Source organism: Artemia sp. Qi Xiang Cuo, chromosome 10 (genome assembly GCF_049724085.1).
Source record: "Artemia sp. Qi Xiang Cuo chromosome 10, ASM4972408v1, whole genome shotgun sequence".
NCBI classification, from domain to species: domain Eukaryota; kingdom Metazoa; phylum Arthropoda; class Branchiopoda; order Anostraca; family Artemiidae; genus Artemia; species Artemia sp. Qi Xiang Cuo.
In genome coordinates this window covers 30,020,736-30,048,421 of record NC_142803.1, presented here as the reverse complement: position 1 = coordinate 30,048,421, position 27,686 = coordinate 30,020,736, and the positions used below count along the sequence as shown (strand labels likewise).

Sequence of the window (27,686 nt, the reverse complement as noted above, 5' to 3'; positions counted from 1 at the left end):
ACATTTTAGTTTTCATTGGATGCCAGGATTCAGATATAATACAAGCGTAGCTTTTCATGATATATTTATTTTTACTATACGTTTAGCTATTTATGCACTATATATTTAATTCTTTTATTGAATAAAAGAACTTGAACGAAGTTTCCTAACTCCAACTACTTTTCAAGATCAAGAAAAGTCCCTAATCTAGAACTTAACCCCAAGTCTGCATTTGCATGTAGGCTAGGCTAATGGACATACTTTTTCTTACATTTTTCTTCAATTAGTTTATAGTTTTCAGTGGGTGTCAGGTTTCATACAGAATAAAAGCATAGCTTTTCATTTATATACTCATTTTGGCTTTGATTAAACATACATATATACATGTAAGCAAGGCCGCACCCATGATTTTTTTTCGGAGGGGGTTTTAGTGAAAGGTTTTTTTCGGGGGGGGGAGGGGCTTACACAAAAAAGCATCAAAAACGCATACAAAATTTGTTTATATCCATTTTTGTTACGTTTTTACGAATCAAACCAACATTTTGCGGGGGGGGGGGAGGTTCAAACCCCCTAACCCCTCTCCGGATACGGCCTTGCATGTAAGGTAAATAAACTTTGATGATTATTTGGATGTTGTATTGATTTGGATTGTTGACACGGATGAATATTTAGCCAACTTCTAAAGAATTTCAGCAAGGTAATGCAGGTTGATGATTGATTTTAGATAGAGTCTGATAAGAAGCCCAGTTCTACGTATTTTTACTCCATTTAGCTGAAAGAAGTCTGACGACCAGTGTTGCCAATACTTCGAAACAAAATGTACCACGAATTGCACGGAAAATGTACCAAAGACAAAAAAAAATTGTACCACATCCCAAATTTTTCTCCGCGTGTTGTGCTTCGCAGATCGTCGGTGAAGCACATTACTATCTATGAAATTTTGTACAAGACATTTTCATTCATTTTCTTTCTCCATTACTTCGTTTTTCTTTCTCTTCTAATTTAGTACATTCTTCCTGACAGTACTTGAAGCTATTGTTCGGTTTAACATATATTACTTTAGTAAGATTTTACTACAGGCCAAAAAAAGTCGTTCTTTTTCGGCCGTTTATAGCACCACCCTGAAATGTGTCCCAAATGACGCTTTTAATACAAAATAAGGACTAAAATTGAATTTTAACCTTGTGTTCTTACAGAATATTGCCCAAAAACAGTTGCTGAGACCTGTTTTTCCATTTAATCGTTTGCATACAAATCTCCCTTTTTCCTTCTATGAAGATCTCGATGGAGGGTAGGATCACTCCTGCAGCCCTCCCCTAATATACGCTACCGCCTACAAACAATACAGGAAAAAATTCTTTTAAAATTGAGACTGACTAGAGAAGTGACTTTGGTGGTTATGGTCTGATCTAACAAGTACTGGAGATTTTAATGTTCAAACAATATTTTTCTCCAAAATGCCTTTAAAAGATCCTTCACTTACCTTGTAAGGTCGAGTTGGATATAACCCCACAAATGGTAAAATAGAGACCATATCTTTCACTATTTTTTAAATTACCTTAAATATCTAGATCGGCATCTATTATTTTCAAAACTGGAACTGGCTTTATAAACTTTGAATTACCTGCAGGTTCCTACTAGTCTATGCTACAAAACTATACATAAAAAAATGACCAAAAATATGAGATTGATCATCACTATCTGAATCAGAAGCCATGGCGGCACTCGCAGTTGCAGGTTTTCTGTACCCTTTCCCAGTATTTCATTATTTGGTGTGTGTCACCATGCTCATGGGGGGTTTCCAGTCCTTGGTAATAACTCGTTTAGAAAAATAAGCTTTGAATGTAAGGGACAGTAATTTTTCAAGTATAGCTCTGGCTTTGGCTGGTTTTCTCCCTTATTCATAGCTTTCACTCCAAAAGAAAAATACCAAACAATTCCATTGTTCGAGATAACGCACAATAACTGGATGTCGGGTTGTAACAATAACCTAGTTGTGACATTGCGCAGGATTCTGTGTTCGTCAAGCTCCATGAACTTCTGCATTTCGACAAACTCACCAGCCTTTCGGGCTTCTGTCAATGTATTTGTAGAGTTCTTTTCAGAAATCTTTGACGTCTGTAGGTAGCTTAGTACTTGCAGCACTGGCACACAAATGGATGGAGAGGTATGTACACCCAAGAACAAATATTTTTGGTAAATCCAGCAAAAGCTTTGCTTGTACACCACCTTGTCTCCCCATCATCACAGATGCATTATTTGATGCAAAATCAAGCAGATTCTGCTTTGGCACTCCAATATCTTTGAACAGAAGTTTTGTTAACACTGTACACAGATCTTTAGCTATGCACTGCTGTATTTCAACCAATTGCAAGAATAAGTCCTTCACAACTTTCTTCCATCTACCATTCTTAGCTTCCTTCACTTCATCGACATGACAAGTAACAACAACTAGGATTTTCGAATTACTCACATCAGTACTTTCGTCAATGATTACCGAAAAAAGTTCTTTCTCATCAGGTTGAACAAGTTCACATAAGCTAATTCTCCAATTATTTTATTTATCACATGTGTAGTTTTTTTACGACCACACTGAACCCCCTTTGCTATTTCCGAGTCAGGAAATGCTCTCTTTAAGGTTTTTAGAAACTCTTTCATAATATTGATTGCCATGTTATGGCTCGCCAGAAATCCATTTAAAATCTATTCGGCCTGCCTGATTTTTTTTTACTTTTTAGAAACCTGTCATACGTTTCTATACTATCTATTGAAAAGTGGGAGCAGAACTAAGTGTCGCAGACACCTTTTTTAAACTAGTAGGATTGCTCAGGTGGCACCTAATATGAAAACTACTACCTGATAAGTTGGTATTAAGCAGAATACAGCGAGGCTGCCTTGTGTACCCTTTGCCGATGTAATGTTTACACTTAAGGTCAATATTCCGATTTGGTGTAAGTTTTCTGTTGCCATTCTGCTTCCTTGTGGTAGTTCTCTTAGCTGCAGCAGCTGTTCCAACGTGTGATTCTACTTCATCAGTAACTGAAGACGTTTCGTCACCTTCTAAACTGTTGCTACAGCTAGCAACTACAGTTGAGCTATCTGACTGAATTTTCTCTTCCCTTGCTACAGCAGTGCTCGCAGACCGGCTCAACTCTGAATCTGCAATAACACTCCCAAGAGCCAGATTGCTTCTTATATTTTTGTCTCGATCTAAAACTTCCCCGTTAGAATACTGTTCTCTAATATTGGTCAAAATAGGTGAGGATATATCAGATTCTTCTTCACTGGTTTTAGAACTGCTTATGGGCATGCTTTTTCCTTTTCTCAATGTTTATGAGTTCTGCTAGCTAGATAACCATTAACATTCAGGGAGCTCGTTGTTGGTCGTTGCCTACAAGAAATCTCAATTATAGGGCCTGTAGGACTGGGAGACTGATTCTTGTTGGTGTATAAAATTTTGTTCTTAAGTGTCTGTCTTCCAATAGGCTTCAAAAAACTGTCCCTGCTCGGAAATCTTGAAAGATTCCCGACCGTCACGACTCCGAAGTGTCATTATAGCTTCATTGTTATCTTTTCATTTTCAATCTGTAAGACTTGATAGTTGATGCACAGAGAAATGTTTTTGTCCAACCTTAGGAAGCTGATAGTGTCTGTACAAAAAAAAGGAAAATAGATGACTGTTGCTTGCTTGTCTGTCTCTTATTTTGACTATAGCGAACAAGATCAGGGTAAAATAAAATTATTTATAGATGATAGAATAGAAACATCAGCACAAAAATACTAAATTATTCCACATTGTATCATTATTTGTATAATGTACCCATAATTTTTGGAATTGTGCTAAATTGTACCAGTAGAGGTGAAATGTACCAAAATGATACAATTGTACCACATTTGGCATCACTGCTGACGACAGCATTAAATAATAAATATGTTGATTATTCTTTTGATGGTATTGAATAGTCTTAGCCCTTTTAAAATTTCATATGTCAAAATGGGCTTATTTTGTCATCAAGACTTGATTCATAATGCCCAAAATGTTGTATTACAAAATGTTTTAATAATGGTATGTTACCTGTTTTTTCCGTATTTGATTTTTTTTTAACCTAGCATTCCTACCTTGCTAAACACCCTAGTGTATAATTATCTTCAAATATTTTTTGAATAAATTTACAGATTTTTAGACTATCTGCAAATTTATGCACGAAGTCTAGGGCCACATCTAGCTCATTAAGAGGGAAGATGTGAAGAAAATTTGCCAGATATGGCCCTTGACTATTTGGAAAAGTCTGTTTTTTTCAGTTGACTTTATTCGGCATTACGAACCAAATGTTGATGAGAAATAAGTAAAGAAAAAAGTAAAAACAACAAAACAGTTAAAATGAAAAGTCATCAAGCCTTGATTCATAATACCAAAAATAGCATATTAATAGAATATACATATTTATTCTTGGTAGTTAATCAGAGGCAACGCTATAGCGTTGCCCCTAGTAAAGATAATAAGCTTTCTATGTTTTATTGTTTATTTTTCTTTTCCAGAGGCACTTCATATGGTCATATAAAATTCGGGGGGGGGGATCATTCAATTGGAAATCAGAAGCTTCTGCGCTCTTTTTAAGATTGATCGGAGGGCAAATATATTCCCCACCCTTTTTTCTCCAAATGCTTAGGATAAAAATTTTAAGATAGCCATTTTGCTAACTTCTGGCTCTCCCTCCATAACCCGCCCCCCCCCAAAAAAAACAACTGTCAACGATGTTTTATTACAAAAATATGGGAGCTGACCCCTGGCCCTCCATGGCCCAACCCCCTACAAATAAAAATAGCTTATTAGCGATATTTGATTCCAAATCATATGGGAGTTAACCCCCAGCCCTCTATGGCCTGATCCCCTCCCTACCCCACCCCAGCCTCCAAAAAAACTAATTAGTGATAATTTATTCCGAAACGCAAGGAAGCTGACCCCTGGCCCTCCTTGGCCCAAATCTCCAGAAAAACAACTTATTTACAATATTTTATTCCAAAATTTAAGGGAGCTGACCCCTGGTGCACCCTCCAAGGCCTGATCCGTCACCCGCCCAAAAAACCAACAAAGTATCAACGATATTTTTATTCCAAAAATAATGGGGGCTGAACCCTAGCCCTCCATGGCCCGATCCCCTTCCCCACCCCCAAAAATTAATTAGTGATAGTTTATTCCAAAGCATAAGGGAGCTGGCCCCTGGCCCTCCTTGGACCGAACCCCTCCCCCCAAAAAACAACAACTTATTAATGTTATTTTATTCCAAAGATTATCGGAGCTGACTCATGGCCATCCCTGGCCTGATTCCCCCCCCCAAAAAAAAACTAATTTATTAACGATAATTTATTCCAAAGCTTATGGGAGCTGTCCCTTATGGCCCGAACCCCTCTCTCGGCTAAAAAAAAATATTAGCGATATATTACTCCATAACCTATGGGAACTGACCCCAGGCCTTCCATGGCCCGACTTTGGAATATTGGGAGAATATACCAAAATTCGCTTTTTTTCATTATTTTTGTTTGTATACTTTCTCTGTGGCTGCTCAGTTATGTATATGAGCGAGGGGAATTTTTCAGAGGAGATTTATCCGGGGGAGTTTCCGGGGGATTCCCATGGGGAATTTTTCACGGGGCTAGGATTTGACGTGGGGGGATTTGACGGGAAAAATTTTCCGAGGGGAGTTTTCTGGGGGAAATACGTCTAGCACCACGAGATAGTTTGGAATATTTGTTATTGCACAAGCGCAATAGCTATTAAAAAAAGGTCACTGTAACTATATTTGTCTTGAACAGTCTTGGAAAGAGGTAATAAAATCAAACTGAGCATTTGATATATAATAATATTAATTGCTAAAAGCTCATCAGTTCAAGATTTTATTATTCTCTGACACAACAGACATAAGAGGTTAAAATAATTGCTTTGCACTAAATGTTAAATTAGTTTTGGCAATATACAAATAAATTCAATAATGGTCAAATCGAAGTAATCCTCTTCCTTCTAAGTCACAACGAAATTATTGAAAGAATCACAGTTACGAACACCTCTGTTATATTTATCGAATTTTTTTTCTTGTTTCATTCAATCACTGTAAATTATCTGATTTTGTCCATTTTTAATATGCAGGATTGTTTGATCATGGGTGCGTTCGAAAAGGTATCAACCTTTAAACAATGTACAACTGCACTGGAATACTATCATGTATTTTAAATATTTATGTATCTGTATATATAAAAAAAATTATTTTGTAATAGGAAATTTGGAAAACTTGAAACTTTGACAATCAAAAACGAACAGAAATCAATTAAAAAAAAATTCCAATAAGTAAGTTTTTCATAGAAAAGTAAAGGTCATATTAGAATTAAAATCAGAAGAAAAAAACCTACAATAATTCAAACTCAAAATGACCAGAAATTACTATTAAAGAACAAATTAAACCCAAAACGAACAGAAATTAGATAAACAATCATAGCAAACATACATACAACAGGTAATAATATGAATGAATAAATAAATCTTAGAACGATTAATCACTTGGCGCTTTACTAGTAAAGCGAATTGGCGCGTTAATGAAAAAGAATTATATTGTAAATATTTTCCTTTTTTACTTATTACAACATTGAAAATAAAAATAAAAATTACAGTATAATTAAAATTTAAACTGATGAGCTTTCAGCAATTAGTATTATTATACATCGGGGTCTAAAAAGGGAGGCTTTGAATAGATTGGGATGGAGTAGGAGCGTGCGTAGCTGTGTCGGCTTCAGCCGTCTTGGTGCTGCGGTGAGTTATTACTAGTAGTAGTAGTATGTATTTAGTTTGATTTTATTAGTTCATTCCAAGACTGTTCAAGATACATATAGTTTTTTAGCAAAGCGTCAATGACGCAGTAGATTTTAGACTTTTACAGTTAGGGAAGGAGGCAGTACCCAAACTCTTATTTATAGTGATTTTTTTTTGTTTAAGCTTGACTTGCATATTCAATTTAACGTTTACTCGTTTTAATATTTATTTATTCATTTATATAAGTACCTGTTCTAGTTTTGTTTGATATGATTGTTTATTTAATTTCTGTTCGTTTTGGTTTTCATTTATGCTCCAATAGTCAAAGGTTTTTTTCATTTAAAGCTTGATTTGCATATTCAATTTAAGCTTTACTGGTTTTCAGATTTATTTATGATAGTTTATTAAATTTTTATTCGTTTTGGGCTTTATTTATTCTTTAATAGTAATTTCTGGTCGTTTTGAATTTGAATAATTGAAGGATTTTATTTCTTCTTATTTTAAGTTTAATGTGGCCTTTACTTTTTTTTTGAATTTTTTTTTTTTTAAGTTTTTTTTTTAAATTGATATAGTAAAAGATGAGTGTTTGTAAGTGTTGAAAGGTTAGGATGACTTCTCAGGCTAGCAATAAAGGATATAAATAGATTTTGGTACTTTGTGCAGCGCATTTATTTATTTAGTGTGATTTAATTAGAATTTTATTTCTCATTTTGGATTGCAATGACCCTAGGGCATTTAGAGCAATAAGAGTTATTATTAAGTTATTATATTAATTTTACATTGGTAAAATCAGAATAGTACCAGAGTTTTTAGTAAAAAAAAAGTATTATTAATAAACACAATGAGTTATAATTGAAAAACGAACCTGGGACACCATTCCCCCTTGAACCCCCCCCTAAAGATGAAACAAAACAACAATTGTCCTTGACTATCTTTCTCTACATATAGAAGCGTTGCGTCTCGTTCTACACAGGACCATTCATCAATCATTTACCGGATGATGCTAAATGATCAAATGTAAGTCATTGACAGCATTAATTCATTGGGCTACTATGTTCAATTCACGACTACTGCTAATATCATTACTGCAACTCTTCCATGACTATTCCTAGCTTGACTGCTACTGTTGCTGCTGCAACTTCTGCTACTCCTGCCACAACCACTTCTACAACTATGTATCATACCACCACTTCTTATGCTGTGGGTATTGTTACTATAACTGCTTATACCTCTACTATAATCAAATGTTGTAGTACTTCTGCCAGGACTTCTACTGCCACTACTAACACTCCTAATCCTAGTCACCGTTTTCATGCTAGAGCTTTTTTTAACCAGTATTACTGTCGGTGCTACTACTCCTACCATGACAACTCCATTGATTGTTATTACTCGTACTACGACTGCCACTAATGCCTCAACTATATCATAACTGCTACTACACTAAAGCTATAGCTATTAGTAATCAAAATGTGACTATTGCAACAATGGCTATCAATTATCCTTCTCTTTCCACGATTATTCCAACCAGGGATACATTTAATGCAACTTAGTTGTTATAACCTAGTGTGTGACTATTTTCAGTTGTTCTATTACATCAACCACTACTGCTGCTACTCCTGTCGCAATAGCTACTTTTACTCCAATTACTACTCTTACCTCAAAAACTCCTAACAGGACTACTACTACTGCCATTGCTCCCATGGCTACTCCCAGTGCAGCTATTACCGCTGCTACCTATACTACTCCTGCTACAACTACTGCTACTAACCCGATGACAACTCCTCATACTGCGACTTATGTTACCACGACTTTTAATACTCTTACAATGATAAGTCGTTGGAGAACTTCCGCCAAAAATACGTGTACTACCACATTTTCTACTACCAGAACTACTATTCCTGCAAAAACCATTACTCTTTGTCGCAGTAGCACTCCCACATGCTTCAGTCCAAACAATGCTGACTTCCTTCCAAACCAAGGAGGTTAGGAAGTGAACCCCACCTTTTCACCCTTCATATTCATGTGAAGGACCTCCCATTGGAATTTGTGCGTAAAATACAGTCTTTAGGGCTTCAGGAACCCTTCTTCCCCACCCAAAAAAAGATCAACTGACAGATCAGTCCCCCCCCCCGTATAATTGATATGACGCTATGTAGTCCTTTATATAAATTAATGGAGTCTTAAATTGAATAATACTGTCAAATTTAAGATGAAAACAATTGTCTATATAGCAGTTTCTTGTGCATGAACCTTATGTATGTATTGGCACGAACGTGCCAACGTGCGGCGTTCTAGCCTCTGAAACTGTTACGATACTTAAACGTCTTATTAATAATTTTAAACAGATTGTTTACGTTAGAAATTTTACTCAATGGTCTTCGGGCCAGAAATTGTTTTTTTTTCCCACAAAATGGAAGAAGTCACCACTTTTGCTCTGGCATAATATATTTTAAAAAGTAGTCTAGAACTTTTAATTTCCATTCGAATGACTTCTTTTGGTATTTTTCTTTTCTCACCCTTCAAGATTTGGAAAAGAATGTACCCCTGCTTGGGATACTTTTTTTCAGGAATTATACTAATTTCTTTATGCTTATACCTTTTATGGGTAAAATTGAATTTTTTTTTTGTATATCAAGGACCAGCAAAATCTACATAAAAAAATATATACATAGTTACCTCAAACTGATTTGTCTCTTCAAAACAAATATTGCCCAATAGTGAAACAACATAATTACTCTCTATACATTTAAAATAAATCTTCCGAAAACATTCCGTTGATTTATTCAGTTGATGTATATACTGTTAGAAACGTTTTGTTTTTTAGAGTTTGTATTTACTTTTTTTCATTACCATGAACGGTTTAAAGAACACATAGCTCAGACGGTGGCATCCTCCTTACTTACAGACCTCCTCTACTTTGTAAATCTTAGCATCAATCGCTACTTAATTGAAGAAACTTCTAAGTTTGACTTTAGAATTTAGAGTTTGTATTTACTTTTTTTCATTACCATGAACGGTTTAAAGAACACATAGCTCAGACGGTGGCACCCTCCTCACTTACAGACCTCCTCTACTTTGAAAATCTTAGCATCAATCTCTACTTAATTGAAGAAACTTCTAAGTTTGACTTTAGAATTTAGAGTTTGTATTTACTTTTTTTCATTACCATGAACGGTTTAAAGAACACATAGCTCAGACGGTGGCACCCTCCTTACTTACAGACCTCCTCTACTTTGAAAATCTTAGCATCAATCTCTACTTAATTGAAGAAACTTCTAAGTTTGACTTTAGAATTTAGAGTTCGATTTCCATGTTCAAAGTATCAGGAAGGTTGCCCCCCCCCATCACTCTACACTAAACTTAAAGTTCTTATCACCGCTTTGGCATTTCAAACTACCTTTTCCATTACAAACTACGACTTCCATATTTAGATAAGAGTAATCCCCCCCCCAGCACACATTGCATATTTAGTTTAAACTTATTGGTTCGATTGATGAAAGGTTAAGGATAAAGTTACCTGCTTTCCTCCAGTTCAAAGTTTTTCATGACAACAATTTTAGTATTTTTTTTTTCTTTCGATCTGATGATAAAGATTTCTGTCTGTTTCATGGGTTTGATGTTCTTTTTGAAATTCTTAATTTTATTTTAATAATTATATATTATTTTCTTGCTGAATTTGAACAATTGTTCGTTTTTCTGAACCAACGTCTCTTGAGAAATGTTTTTTCCACAAGACAGTTTCTTAGCAAAAAACAAAGTTTCTTGGAAAATACGGTTTCAACAACCAATTACTTTTAAAGTGCAAGTCCTTTTTTCTTTACAAGCATAAAACGCAAAAATTGAATCCTACTTCGGGGGAGGAGGGGGCTTGATATCCAGTTTCTGTCAACCACTCAACTTTTATCTGGAACTGATGCCGAGTAGAAGACAGAACAAAAAAGAAGACCGCACTGCATCAGCAGAATTATTAGCATTCTGCCTATTTCAATATTTTCCATTTTTTTTTTTACACTAGATCAGTGTACTTCCTTTTCTAGGTGTCGTGACTGGTTTCGCCTGATGAACCGCGAAGAAATGTTAGGAGCCCCGCTTGATAAGCTGAGGAAATCGAAATTCATATGTCAGATACACTTCGAGAAAAGATATATATTAGATAGTATAAAGAGAAAAATTCTAGCTTTTAATGCTGTTCCAACGCTTAAACCTTATTCAGAAATTAATGATGAGCCCAGAAGTCTAAAAACGAAGGACTACACAAGTGTAAGTTCGACAAGCTTTCTCGCTTGTGGACTTGTGGGAACATATAGGTCTGAATTTAAAATCAAGTCAGAGAGGTAAGTTATTTTCATTCAGCCAGGGAAATTAAATAGATACATTATAATTGCATAACAGGACTTTAGGGCAATAAAGCTACATCTGCGTTACATAAGGTAGTTATAATTAATTACCACGAATTGTTTATTATTATTTTTGTTCCAAAGCACCCATGTATTTGTTTTCCTTTGTCAAGAATAAATTCCAACTAAATGCTAATTAATAAATAAATACGAAAAAAAACTATTTACGGAAAAAAACAAGGAGTGGCCAAAGAGTACGGACAACTTATAAGAATGGAAACTAGCCCTGATATTGAGAAAAACACTAACACTAACTATAACTCTGATTTTTTGATATTTTTTTATTATAATAATAGTAAAATTAGTCTAATTAGTGTAACTAGCAAAATTTTTGTAGTAATAATTGTCTGATCCCAGTTTCATACAAATTTGAAGTTTGAAAGAAATGCCAATGGCACTCATTTGATTGGAAATTGAAAGTTCTAGGGTTCTTTCTAAATTTAAAAGTAACCAAAGCTACCATCACAACTATGATATCTAATCAAAATTTGAGATATCTATTTGTTCAAATTTTCCTAACATCCAGTAACTATGCCTCCAGGCAGTGGTGTCATTGAAGGGGGAGGGAGTAGGACAGTTGCCTCCTCAATAATTTGGAATCATAAATTAATCCATGCTCGTTTTTAACATAAGGAAAACGAGAAAAAGAGGGGTCCATTACACTTCATAATATGTTCTATATTAATATTTTTTCAAACATATTGCTTTCGAAACCATATCATCAAGTAAAAATGTGAGCCTAGTTAATGGAAAAATTGAAAAATGTTCTATGCCTCTTGTTTTACCGCAGTTGCTCAGGTCAATGTATTTTCCTGATATTTAAGGTGCTTTTATTTTCTAAAATCTGTCAGTTCAAGATTAGATTCTCTTGTTTTAAAACTTTCAAAAGTGGAAATAAGTACACCCTCAACATCTGCAAATAGGATAGAAATGGAATCATTGAAGAATAAGAAGGCAGATATTCAGTGAATAATTTCCTGCATGAAAAAGAAATCATTGAGAAATAAAATAAGACTTAGTGCTTTTTATAGTGATATTCATGCTATAACTAGATAGATCAAATCGGTTGTAGTTTGGTCATGGAATTTGGTAGAAGGGGATCCGCTCCAGTAATCATTTAATTGTTTTAATTTTTATTTCCAGTATTTAACTGAAATGCCAAATAAGCACTGATAACGTCCTATTTCTTACGCTTCGGATTCACATACTAAGCCATAAATGTAGAACTGCCTCTATGTATAATACCATACTGGCTTCTAGTTATTTTAACTTTTCTAAATGTTTCTTCTAACCAGCTGCAAAAAAATGGCATAAATGTGCTAAGAATTATGACTGAAATTAGTTATATATCACATAAAACCAGCGGTACTTGTGGGACATTATCTCTGCATCAGCATACTGTATGCATTATCTGCTCAGAATAGAATAAAGATAATTTAAACAAAGTATGTATACTTTTCTCACAATTTAGAAATGTTGTGTGCACGGATAAGCGATACCAATCCATTCTCTTTTTCTATTGTTATCAGTATAATCATGCAACAATAGGAGACCGAGCTTTGTTTGTTAAAGGAATTATAGACATAAAAACGATATTCAGTGCAATCCCCTTCTGGAAATGTATACCCCCCATACCTTAATTTACACAAGAAAAGGCTCTTGTATAATTTTTATAGAATTCGTTTTTTTTCAACAAAGATACAAAGGGGAAGGTAATTTTCAAACTCTAGCAGTCAATTTTCTCTTCCAATTGGCATCCCTGGCAATTTTTAATTATTTTAAGGTTTCTGCCGCAATAATGCCAAAAGTTGTTCAAATTTCCAGGATATTCTTTGTCAAACAATGCCCAACAGACAAATTAATAATTCTAACTTTGTTTTTAAAATACTTTCAAATTTGAAATACGGTCGTTATTTAAATGTGGCACTGCCTAGGATTTTTGTTTCGGCTGTATACGGCCCGCTGATGTCAATGCTATTTATTAAAATAAATCGGCGAACCCACACAAAAAAATCAATTTAATAAGAAATCATAAATAATATTTCAATAAATTCCATATATTAAAAGTTAGTACAACAAGTTTATTCTTACAGCGTCAAAATCCATTCAAAATTACGAGCAAATGAATAGCGCGATACCCGTGGCTATTAACTTGAAACTTTCAGGCCTACAACTACTACTGCTACTGCCACTACTAGCAATTGCGACTGCTTGCCATTGCTGCCAATGTTGTCTGCGAATACTTGTGACTGCCACTGTGACTACTTGTGACTTCGACTGCAACTACTTGCATCTGTGACTACTTGTGACAGCGACTGTTACTACTTGCGATTGTGACTACTTGCAACTGTGACTAGTTGTAACTACGAGTACTTGCAATTGCAACTACGACTAGATAAGACTACGACTACTTCTGAATACGACTACTTGCGGATTCGTCTTCTTGCGACTGTGATTAATTGTGGCCGTGACTACTTTCAACTGCAAATTGGACTACTTGTGACTGTGAATGCCTGCGGCTGCGACTACGACTCCTTCTGACTGAGACTACTTGTGAATGTGACTACTTGCATCTGGTTACCTTGACTATTTGCGATTGAAACTACTTGGAACTTTGACTACCACTACAACTACTCGTGACTGCAACTACTTGTGATGGCAACTGTGACAACTTGCAACGGAGGCTGTGACTGCTTTTGTTTGTGACAGCGAATACTTGCGACTGTGAATGCGAATACTTGTGACTACGAATGCTTGTGGCTACAACTGTGAGTGCATGTGACTTTGAACACTTAGGAATGCAACTAATTGCAACTGCAACTACTTGCATCTGTGATCATGACTACTTGTAACTTCGACTACTTGTGACTGCTCCTACTAGCAACTCTGACTACTTGCAATTGTGCCTAATGCAACTGCAACTAATTGTAACTGCAAATTCTTGGGACTGCGACTTTGACTGCCTTTGTTTGCTACTGCGAATAATTGTGATCACGAGAACTTGCAACTGACACTGCCTTTGACTGCGACTGTTTGGGAATGTAGACTAGTAGACCACTGCGACTGCTTGCGTTCTGCTACAACTACTGCTGCCTCGACTACGACTACAGCGACTAATATTACTGCAACCACTACTACTGTTACTACTGCTAGTACTACTACTATGATTGCCACTACTTGTGACTGCAATTGCTTGCGACTGCAGCTGTTTGAAAATCTAACTACTGCCTGGGACTACTTGTGACTGGAACTACTTTCAACTGTGACTGCCCCTACTTGTGACTTCGACAAATTGTGACTGTGGCTACTTGTGATTGCAAATACTTGTAACTGTGACTACTTGTGACTACGGTTGGCTGCAACTACGACTACTTCTGAATGCGACTACTTGCAACTGCGACTTCTTGCGAATGTGACTAATTACGGATGTAACTACTTCCAACTGTGAATTCGACGACTTGTGACTGTGAATGCTTGCGGCTGTGACTACGACTCCTTATCACTGTGACTACTTGGATCTGTTGCTTCAACTATTTAGGATTGCAACTGTGACTACTTGTGATGGCAACTGTGAATACTTGCAACGGTGACTGGTTTTACTTGTTATAGTGAATAATTACGACTGCGACTGTGAATAATTGTGACTACGACTACTTGCGGCTACGACTGTGACTGCTTGTGACTCTGACTACTTGGAAATGCAAATAATTTCACCTGCATCTACTTGCAGCTGTGACTACTTGTGACTGTGACTATGAATAATCGTGACTGGAACTACTTGTATCTGCGACCTTGACACTTTTAACTTCGACTACTTGCGACTGCTACTACTTAAAACTGTGACTACTTTTGATTATGACTAAATGCGACTGCGACTCTGACTGATTTTATTTGTGACTGCGAATACTTGTGACCTCAAGAACTTGCAACTACAACTGCGACTGCTTGTGCCTGCGATCACTTGGGATTGTAGACTATTGCGACTACTGTGACGGCTTGTCTACTACTACTGCCACGGCTGCGACTGCAGCGACTAATACTATTACAACCATTGTTGGGTCTGCTATTACTTACGATTGTGACTGCAACTACTATGGACTCTGACTACGACTACCACTAACTTTTGATTACGACTACTTGTAACTGTGACCGGGACTACTTGCGCCAGTGATTGATTGTGACTGTATGTGTGACAACTTGTGACTGCGACAACTTGCAACTATTACTGCTACAAGTCGGATCGCGATTGTGACTGAGATTACTCTTGTTACTTTTAATGCTGTTGCAACTACTGCTGGTACTGTTACTACTACTGCTATTACTACTACTACTTCTATTACTGCTACTACTGCTACCGCTACTATTACTACTGCTACTACTCTTACTACTACTGCTACTGTGACTACTATTTTTGCTACTACTAATACTACTAGGCTACTGCCATTACTCCTAAACTATTACTATTACTACCATTGAGCTAAATCCACAGAGTTTAAGTGCATCCGGGTTGTGAATGGGACAGAATCTGCAATATTTCAGGAACCGCTAAATGTTTCAAGTTGAAACTGCTGGAGAATGTTATTGATGATTTGAACTAAATCGAAAGATACTATGCGCGTCGAGTTATCAGAATGGGATGTGCAATATCTCAGGGACAACTTAGAGTATTAAGATGAAAATACCCAGGAACGGCTACGTGTATTAAGTTGAAAGTTTTAGGTAATTTGAGGGGAATATAGAACTAAATCAAAAGACATTATGTCACCCAGGTTGTCAAAATGGCCAATCTGAAATATCCCAGGAATGGTTAAAGCATTAAGTTTAAATCTTTGGGAATGTTGTAGTAAATCAGAAAACGCTACATGCATCTAGGTAGTCAAGACGGCGGATGTGGGATATCTCAATAACGGATAAGGTATAAAGTTTTAACTTTTAGGGAATGTTGAGAGGGATTTTGACCTCAATCTAAGGCCGTCATGTGCATCCAGGTTGTCATATTGACACCTTTTTCACACCCAATCAAGCACATACGTCAAAATGGCATGTAAAACAGTTTGAAGGGTGAGAATTAAATAGAGCTGAGCGATGCCTCTGAGATATATTTATTTTTTTAACCTTTTTAATTCATATTTAATCTTTTGAACATTCTCCCAGAAGGTTTATTTCGAGCATATAGTCTAGAAATTACTGTTTGATGGAAAGATCAGTTCAAGAGCCATCTTGAACTTCGATTTCCAACTTGAAAAAAAATCTATTGAATAATTATATTGAAAACAATCAAAGGCAGCGTTCAGATCCCTTTATGCAACTTCAGAATTTAAAATACTACTACTACTGCTACTAACAACTCGCCGTAGCACCAAGCCGCCTCAAGCCAACTTTGACGATCAAAAACGAACAGAAATTCCTAGTATACAGTTCATTTTTGGTTATACAAGAGTGCATGTCTTTTTTCTTTCTTTAATGGCAAATCGTAAACTCTAAAACCTTCTGTTTTGAAATCAAAATTTCCAGTATTATTTCCCGAAAATTTATGAGATGCAAAATGTTTGCTTAAATTATTTTAGAGATAATATGAAGTTCTATCAGTATTCACCATTATTTGATTTTTGAAAAGTTAAGCTTTGAAGCTAGGGTATTTTACTGAGACAAAATATTTGGGGTTCACAAAATCAAAACTTCAAAATAAAAGTCATGGAAGGAATTTTGGTAAGGGAAACCAATGTAAGTTCAAGTTCATAAAAGAGCAAGATCTGTGGATCCGCCTTAGAAAAAATACTACCTTGTCTAGAAAAAAAGTTGCCTCAAGGATGTCGAGGAAATCGATACGCGATAACAACCTTGGAAATTGTTTCATAGTGTACAGTTTATTTTCTTATATAGAAGAGTGCATGTCTTCTTGCTTAATTCTCATGGAATAAAGCGTTTAAAATTTAATAGACATCAAAATAAAAAAATTCTAGAAAAGAAAATCGAAAAAATCAGAACTTCTGTTTCAAAATCAATATTCTTAGGATTATTCCCCCAAAATTTATTAGATACAGAAAATTTTACTTACGTTGCCGAAGAGATGATAGAAAGTTCTATCAATGTTCAAAGTAATTTGATTTCTGAAAAGCTAGGCTAAACTTTGACGCTAAGATATTTTACTTAGGCAAAGTTTAGGAGATTTGCAGAATCAAAACTTTAATGTAGAAAGTCACAGAAGATTTTAATTATGGAAAACCCACGCAAGCTCCGAGTCTTTGAGATTAAAATCTGTCTATCCGTGTTGGCAAATAAATTCTTTAAAAAATGCGAAAAAAAATGCTCAAAAAAATAGTTACCTCTAACAAATTGATGCGCGATGACGAATTTTGATATTATTTTTTAGTGCATAGTTCATTTTTGGATATAGAAGTGTACGTCTCTTCATTTGCAATTTTCATGGCATTAAACATTCACCACAAATTACAAAATCGATTTTTTTTTTAAATTCACAAAAAATCGGAATTTCTGTTTTGAAATCAGGATTCACAATATTATTTCCCAAAAATTCATGGGATGTGGAAATTTTGCTTAGGATTTCGAACAAATAATATAAAGTTTTACAGTTTTTAAAGTTATTAGATTTCTAAAAATTTAGCTTCGATGCTAGGATATTTTACTTGGATATTATGTAGAGAATTCACAAAATAAAATTCAAAACAGAAAAAGTCAGAGAAGGAATTTTATTTGTGGGAAACCAATGTCGACACTTCTCGACGAGTTCTTAGACGATCAAGATATGTCTATTGTCGTTGGAAAAAGAAAGCTTGTCTAGAAAAAGGTCGCCTCTGGGACATAAACAAAATTAGATGCGTCATGGCAACTTGGGATATTATTTCTGGGTGAACGAAGAAATTTTTTACATAAGAAAGTTCATGTAATCTTGCGTACTTTTCATAGATGAAAATTCGAAATGGCATCAAATCAAACAAATTCCGATAATAACCTAAAAAATAAGAATTTGGCATTTGAGATCGACTTTTCCAGAACAATTTCCAAGAAATCTAGAAGAAACACAAACTTTCGTTCTCTGTTTCTCAGAGAGATAATTCAACGCTCAACATGAGTACAACATAAGATTCTACTGAAAAATTTAACTTTCCCAGCCAAGATAGTTTTCTTTTGGGACCATGTGCAACACGAGGATTAAACGTTTCTCATTTTATTTCTGGAAACCTACCGGAAATTTCGCAAACTTCTCTGAAACTTTTCTGTCCCGTTTGAGGATCCCTATACCGAGGACAAATTTTAAGTTTGTATCTCTTACCAGTCTGGAGGTACGGACAGCTGATCACGTAAAAAAAAAAAAAAAAAAAAAATCAGCTGTGAAGGTGGCAGGGTTGCTATCTGTAACACAATTAGTTCCATATGCACGAGTGTAGGTGCACTAATGTGGTACAAAGACTCACACTTCGTGATCTGAATATCGTATTAAATACTTCATCTTTTTCAAGTAGATTTGTTTACAGTGAATGGGAAAATAAAGGGTTCTAAGCCGTTTTTATCGATGCATTATTAGCCGGAACTATTAGAGTGATTTCTACCAATTTTCATTCAGATATGTAATGCAGTCAGCTCTATCTTCATTATCATAGCCAGTGTAAAAGCCTTGCCTAAGTAAAGAGTGAAGTGGACTTTATGTTTTATTTATTTATTTATTTATTTTCACGAAGCCCCTTTGTATGGAACAAGATGTCGTAGAACTTCGGAGGGGGCTCATTTCATTGGAAATTAAAAGTTCTAATGCTCTCTTTCTTTCGAAATTGATTGGAGGGCAACCAGCCCCCTTCTGATCCCATTTTTGGTGCCTTCCTCCCAAAAGACATCCGATAAAAACTTCGAGATAGCCCTTTTGCTCAGCATAATCGAAAGATCCAATAACTATACTTCTGGGAATGAAGTGACCCCCTGCAGCCCATAGGGCGAGGTCTGTAAGATATGTAAGTTTCCCACTGTTTACATATAGAATTCGTTATTGAGAAAGGTGGGCATGTTTGATCCTGGGTTTCCAAGAGGCCGGACTAATGAAAAGGCACAATAATAATAATACTAATTTATTTCAACCCTCTTTATATACCTGAAATGCACTTAGAGGAGTACAAAATACATAAAAATAATGAAAGCAATAAACAAGAAAAAAAACTCACAAAAAACAAATAATATCTCAGCTACTTAGGCAAGACAATTGAACTATACAGTTAAGTGGAAGTTGACAATATTTTCTCGATGTTTATGGAACCTGGCCGCAAGCGGGTGCACTTTTGAAGAAATATCAAAAAGGCCATATCTTCCCGAAATGTACCGGTTGCGAGTCCTAAGTGGCAACTGAAGAAGATATTTGCAAAAACGGAAAAATAGAGATCTAATTTTCTTCCGCTCAGATATTGTGAAAAAACTCCACAAAGAGACCAAGAAGAAGACGTGTGGGGCGGAAAGAGCGTTGTAAAGTCTGCCTTTAACTTGATCAAGCAGCCAGTATGATTTTCTAAGCTTTTCTTTCAACGCTGAGATAATAAGCGTTTCAGTAGTTTTAATATTTGATCCAAACAAGATACTTAAATAATTCAGAGAAGACGATGCAGAAATTGTTTCCTGCAGAACATTGATAGTAACGGGAGGTTGTTAGAACAAACCGTAGACGAGAAGCTCAGTTTTAGAGGAGGTGACTTGAAGCCCAATCTCATTGAGACCAGAGCAAATTAAATTAACTGTATTTTGGAAAACTTGGTGATCATCTGATAGAAGAAGGATGTCATCTGCGCAACTGAGGTGGCTGACATCAATATGGGTTTCGATTAGAAATGAAGGAATATTTTTAGTAACGGTTCGGATGGCATCCGGGTGGCAGTGGTAGCCAGCAACCTAGTAAGAGACGATCACGTCCAATACTAAAAGATTTAATAGCCCATAACTTCTGAAAATAGTGTCCTATTAAAACAAGAAGTGCACTATAAGAACCGCCTTGTCCGAAAACCCTATATAGGAAAATTGCCGTCCCTTGGCTTGAATAACGACGAAAATGAATTGGCTTGAAACACAAGATAAGTTGCTTGAACTACGATATTCTGCATATACGGCTTCTTTTTTTCTTTTTTTCCACCAAAGCTAGCGGGGCACTGGAACATCATAGGTAGCTGTTTAATGGTCCATTTTAAAGAAAATTGCTCCATCTAGTGCCTTTTGCAATTGAAAAAAGTTTTTAAAATGAAATCAATATTTACGAAAAAGTGGAATTTTGTTCAACACTGTAGCAGCAAAAGATCTTGAATACGAAGATTAAAACATAACTCTTAACATTATAAAAAGCATGAAAATATAGTTGTATAAAATGTAGTAATTTCTTAAGGGTTTTAATTATATTAAGGAACGAGCTATAGCCTATAGTAATAGAACTACAAAGTACAGCCAACAGCTCCCTGTAAAACTTAGCAAACAGCTTTTCCGGGTTGCAGCGGTAGCTAGCAACCTAGTAAGAGACGATTACTTCCCATAATTAAAAATGCAATAGCCTGTAACTCTTAAAAATAGTGTCAGATCAAAACAAGAAGTACCTTGTCCAAAACCCGTGTATAGGAAACTTACCATCCCTTGGCTTGAATAACGAGGAAAATCTACTGGCTTGAAAAACAAGATAAGTTGCTTGAACTACGATATTCCGCATACACAGCATCTTTTTTTTCCTCCTCAGATAGCTTGGCACTAGAGAATCGTAGAGAGCTGTTTAATGGCTCATTTTAAAGAAAGTTAATCTGGTTAAAACCATTTTGTAATTAATATTTTTTTAAACATAATAATTTTTTCAAGAAATTATTGAAAAGAGCCTGATCAAGCACAGAGCCTTGTTTTATACCTTCCAAACAGAGATGGATTTGCTCAGCTGGCTACGTAGCCGCACCCGTATTACCATACCAGTTCCATAAGAGACAACAGAGAAAATGATTTATTCCACTTCTCAATAGAAAAAAAATAGCATGTGAATAAATAATGGAACCGAACGACTTTAAAATGTCGATTGCACACACATACAGGTTCTTTTTCTGCATCATATAGCGGTCTAAAATAACCAAAAAAGTTGCGTTTGCGTTTTGCACACCCAAGCCTAGGCGAAACCCCGACTGGTTCTCCCCATGGTTACACCTTGTGTTTATTTTTTGGAAGATCAGCTTTTCAAAAAGCTTACCAATTGCGGAGCAAACGATAATGGGTCCGTACGATTCACAAACCTTTGGATTTTTGCCCTTCTATAAGACGCAGGCAGCAAGACCTTCCGAAAGAGCAGTTGGAATATATTGCTGAGAAATACAAGCCTGAGATAATAGTGACAAATATGTATAAGAAGTGTATAAGAGTAGAACTGTATAAGAGTAGCGGATAGGAAATTCTCTGTTTGCACCCCATCATATCCTGGGGCTTTACCTGGTTTCATTAGAAGAATTTGGGTCTTGACAGCTGAAGGTGTAACAATGACAAGTTCCCCCGGTGGTCAAGTTTTGACATATGGCGGAGGAGAGCATGTTTACGGGTAGTTTCAACCGAAGGATCGTCGGAGACAACGAAAAATGCCTTTCCCGCGAAGCAACATCGATAGGGTTGGATTACGAAGAGGAAATTGATGCCAACTTTGAAACTCTCCTCCACAGCTGCTGGGGATTATTTCTTATCTCACGCGTTGCCTTTGGACTTGTCGTAAATAATTTCTATTGTTTCGTTTTGGACTTGTCTATTTTTCGAACGGTGGAGAACTTTTCGGAACTCACGTTTGGTTGACTTAACAATTGAAAAAATAACACCCGAGCAGGGACGATCACAGTCGGTCCAAATCCGAAACCGGAACTTATGACGGTGCTTGGTATCTTGCAATTCCTCATTTCTTTCCAAACATGTTTCTGTGTCCTTATTTTGACCCTTGTCGAAGGTTCAGATAAAGAAGAGGCAACTTTAAGAGTATGCGTCAACTCAGCTAGAAAGCAATCAAGGTCTAGTGGGTTCCCTTTCAGTGAAGTAGACAGAAGGTGGAAAGGGCTTTTAATTTTCATCAAGAAAAAATCAAGTGTGTACTGAAAGGACGATATGTCTAGGCGACCCCATGATATTTTTGTAAACTAAAGGGGTTTTGTTTCATTTTGTGAAGGTGATATGGAAATGTTTAACTGGAGGTGTGCTTAGTAGTAAGCACCATGTGCTTACTACTAGAACTAACAGTACTCGTGCTATTGCTATTAGAAAGGCTATGACCTTAACTTAAGGCTATTGAAGCGGTTGTTGAACTGAATCAAAACACGTTATATATATATATATATATATATATATATATATATATATATATATATATATATATATATATATATATATATATATATATATATATATATATATATATATATATATATATATATATATATATATATATATATATATATATATTATATATATATATATATATATATATATATATATATATATATATATATATATATATATATATATATATATATATATATATATATATATATATATATATATATATATATATATATATATATATATATATATATACATATATATATATATAGGATGTCAAAACAGTTTATCAGCCATATCTCAGGAACGGCTAAGTGTATTAAGTTGAAACTTCCAGGGCATTTTGAAAACGACGTTCGACTAGCCAAACGGCAGTATATGAGTACCAATAATACCGCTTCTGTTGCTACGACAACTACTACCACTGAGAAGTAAGGGTATTAAGGTGAAACTTTTGGGAAGTGTTGAGAGGGTGTTGATCTAACCAAAAGGCAGTATGTGCATGCAACTACTACAAAGACTTAATACTGCTACTGTACTACTACTACTGTTACTACTTCAACTAGTACCACTACTGCTACTACTACTATAACAACTACTACAACTGCAACAAATACTACTACTGCTACTGATACCACTACTGAGGCTAAGGGTGGGCTATTAAGGTGGAACTTTCAGGGCATATTGAAGGAGATGTTAAATTGAATGAAAAGACACTATGTGCAAGAGTGCTAGCAAAAGGGCGTATCAAAATATCTGAGGAATGGTTTAGAGAATCAATTTGAAACTTTCTTGGAACATTGGGGGGGGGGGGAGGGAAATAATAAAAAGGTACTTTGTGTATAATAATAATAACACTAATACTTCTACTGCTACTATGACTAACACTACTACTTTTGTGAAAAAACCTCATCACTTTGCTGATGACACAACACCAAAAACATCAATCGCAAAAGACGAAGATCCCAGTGGAGCTTCAGGCTGACCTGGTAAAAATTGAGGTGTGGGCAGATGCATGGCTTGTAAGTTTTAACACATCGAAAACGAAAGAGCTCCTAATTTCTAAGGCGCGTAATATGAGGGCTCATCCTGATTTCGTCTTCAAAGGAGAGGAATAACGAGTTGATACACTGCGCCTACTTGGAGTTAATTTCTCTTTGGATGTCTCATGGACTGAGCATCTCAGTAAAATTAGATCCTCTTGCAACAAGAAATTAGGAGTTATCCTAAGATGCAAAAGTCTTCTCCCTAATGATTCTATTCTTCCACTTTTCAATTCGTGCATCAGACCTGTCATGGAATATGCATGTCCTTTTCACAGGTGCACCAAAAAGCCACATCGCTCCACTCCAACATATTCAAAACAGAGCAGACCGTGCAGCAACCTCTGGCAACAGGAAAACTAAAACCCCACAGCGGATCCAGGAACATTTAGATGTGGCGTTCATGTCGGTATAAGTACTTGCATAACCCTCCATCGGAGGAGCTATCAAAGCTCGTTCCTGATAAAGCAAAGCCCTTGCGATCAACTCGCCAAAGTACAGCTCGTCAGGACTACCTTGAGCAGGGTACTCCCCGCCAAGAATACTGAAACTTTCAGGCAATGTTGAGGGAAATGTTGGACTGAATCAAAACACACTATGCGTGCGCATGCATATTACCAGAAAGGCCTATCAGCAATGTTTGAGGAACGACTTAGAGTATTAAGTTGAAACTTTCAGGGCATGTTAAAGGTGGAGGGGGGGGGAGGGGGGTAAACTAACGAAAAGGCACTATTTACTTGATAATACTACTACTACTTTTACTGTGGCTACTACTGCTACTACTACTAATGCTAGGCCTACTACTACTACCGCTGCGGCTACAACTAAGAACTCGACTACGACTATAAAGGTGAAACTTTCAGCGAATGTTGAGTTATTGCGGAAGACATTCTCGTAGAGGCTTATTCGATTTGAGATTTGAAGCTCTAGTACCATTTTTAAGAGTCAAAATGGATTGGAGGGTTACCAGCTCCTCTAATCCTTTCTAGCTACCCTCCTCCTAAAGACATCAGATCACGATTTTGAGAGAGCCACTTAGTTCAGAATAGTCATAATTCCATTAACTGTGCCTAAGGTGTCTCTGGTCATGTCTATGATGACATGACCCCGTAGAGCCCTGTAGGGCTACTTTTAATCCGGCTTTAGATTAAGTAGGCCTAAGTTTTTTATTTTTTACATATATATTTTATTGGGAAAAGGGGGCATATTTGATCGTGTGTCTCCAAAAAGGCTCAAGGTATTAAGCTATAACTTTCAGGAAATGCTGATAGGGATGTTGAACAAGATCGAAGCACTCCATATTTATGCAGGTCGTCAAGAAACCATATAGAGCTGCTAAGAACTGAAACCTTCAGTACACGTTGAGAAGAATGTTGAACCAACCAACATAGACTACTTCTTTTAATGCGATTTCTACTAAGACAACTACTACTGCTGCTACGTTTACTACGACCACTAATTTTAAAACTACTGCTACTACGACTACTAATGCTACGCCTACCAATACTGCGCCTATTGCTACTACATCTGCTACAGCTACAATTGCTCCTGCTAAGACTACTACTTGATATGACTACTGCTGATAAGAGTACTACTGCTACAAATTTTACGATTACAGTTACTACTATTGCTACCACGGCTACTGCTACTATGACTACTACCATAACAACTATCACTGTAACGACTATTACTACTACAACATAAAACTATGATAACTACTACCAATACTTCTGGGATTACTACCACACCACTATAACTACTAAAACTGTTTCTACGACTACTACTAGGACTACTACTATGACTCCTATTGCTGCGATAACCATGACTATTACTATTACGACCGCCACAAGTACAAGTTCTGCTACTACGGCTACTGCTATCACGAATGTAATACTACTACTACAACTGCTATTACAACTACTGCTACCAGGACAACTATGAATACTACTGTTATGAAAATTACTACTATGACTACTACTACAAATAGTATTAGGGCAACTACTGCTACGAATACAACTATTACGACTACTACGGCTACTATTTACGGCTACTACTACTATTGTGACTACTGCTATTGCAACTAATACTGCCACTGCTTCTACTACTACGATTACTACTGCTGCAACCACTGCTTCTGCAACTTTGACTACTGTGACTACTTCTACTATTATTGCTACGACTACTACTACTGCTATAATTACAACTACGACTACCGCCACAACGACTACGACAACTAAGGAAAGCTTAAGAAAGATTTGCAAATATACCTTTTATTATCCAATTTAAAACTATGTCAATTAAAGACAGGCACAAATTAATTTTACAATTTTTTTTTCCTCAAAGAGGTTTTTCAAAGAAAAGTAATAACTACATTACGCCTAAAACGGGTAGATACTACGACAACTACACCTATTGCTATTACTACGACTGCGGCTACTGTGACTACCCCTACTACTACTAATACTACTGCTACTATGACTACTATTCCTAGACTTCTACTATTACTATGACTACTATTACTACGACTACTACTGCTACGGCTACTAAAACTACTATAATTACTATGGTTACTACTACTACGACTATTACTACTACGACTTCCACTATACCTACGAATGTACTTACTTGTACTTGTTGCACGTTCAAGCCGCATCCAGACTCATCGTGGCGCCCAGCAGATGACGACATGTCTCCTTCAATAGGTTTCGCTGGAGGGTGGCAGGCTCCACCAATTCCAGCCACTGGCGATCCCAGCGACGGCCGTATTTTCGGAATCCCCCGATTGGCTCCAGATCAGACTTAAGGGTTGCTAGCCACGTCTTCTTTTGGCCTCCTGCCCTCCTCGTCTAAGCAGGTAGTGGCAGATGTTTGGGGCATTTTTTGCTAATATGGTCATCTGGTCTTCGCAATATGTGGCCTAACCCTCCCAGTCTCTTATGCTTAGCAATGTCAGAAACATTTGGGCAATCCTTACATTTCTCCTTATTTCTTCATCTAAGATTGTATCTGAGGAGCGGATACCAAGGATATAGCGCAAGCATTTTTGGTTGAATATATTCAAACTAAATACCTCGACTGCTTTAAGTGACCACGTTTCAAATCCATAGAGGAGGACAGAGAGAATCATAGCTTTATACACTCGGAGCTTTTTGCGTAGTGATATTTCGCTCCGTTTCAAGAGATATTTCCATAATTAATGGAAGACACTCTAGGCTGACGATATGCGGCTCTGGATTTCTTCTGAAGATTCACCGGCAGGGTTTACAATCAATCCGAGGTATTTGAATGACTGGACGTCCTCTATCTGATTACCATTTAGGGTCACAGGGGTTTCATCTGTTCGCATGGATTTTGTTTTTGGTAGGCTTATTTGGAGACCAGTTGAAAGTGCCTTGACTGCCACGTCATTTATCATAGCCTGGGCTTCTGCAACGGATTCAGCAAGCATGTCCACATCGTCAGCATAGTCAAGATCTGTGACGGAGAAAGACGGGCTAACTGCAACGCCTTTATAATTGTCCAGGACCCTGAGGATCCAATTGATGACTAAGTTGAAAAAAGTTGGTTAAAGGACACAGTCTTGACGTACACCTTCCTCGATCAGGACCAGATCTGAAAGATCACCATCGACTCTTACCTGAGCATTTGTTCCAACATAGTATGCCTTGAGCAGATTGATGATCTTCTCAGACACACCGTCCTCTTTCATTGCTTCCCATATTGCATCACGATGGACCGAATCAAACGCGGTAATGAAGTCTATGAAGATTTGGATTGTTTCCTGCTGGTGTTTAAGCCAGTGTCCAAGGATCTGTCGCTGGCTAAAAATCTGGTCATAGCAACCCATACCCGGCCGGAATCCTGCTTGGTTGGGTCGTGTTCGGCTGTATCTGGTGTCTCTGAATCTATTTAAAAGTATGACTGCGAAGAGCTTGGTAGCAATGGGGATAAGGCATACACCTCGGTAGTTTTTGCAGTCCATTCGGTCTCCTTTTTTGAAGATAGGGACAATAATTGAGGTCTTTCAGTCATCTGGGATGTATTCATTGTCCCAACCTTCGATTATCATGCAATGAAGTTTATCCACGATCGCCTCGGGGAGAGCTTTCAGTAAATCAGCAAGAATACTATCTATTC

The 27,686-nt window shown here is 36.5% G+C and overlaps 1 protein-coding gene across 2 annotated transcripts in view; it reads left to right on the top strand.

Annotated features, from left to right (window-relative positions):
• Dlip2 (Dorsal interacting protein 2) overlaps positions 1-27,686 on the top strand; it is a 106,132-nt gene that overhangs the window by 53,531 nt on the left and 24,915 nt on the right. For both annotated transcript variants that reach the window (XM_089095345.1, XM_089095344.1), the window contains exon 3: positions 10,819-11,115. In XM_089095345.1, coding sequence (XP_088951471.1) covers positions 10,819-11,115 — 297 coding nt within the window. The remainder of the gene's footprint in view (positions 1-10,818; positions 11,116-27,686) is intronic.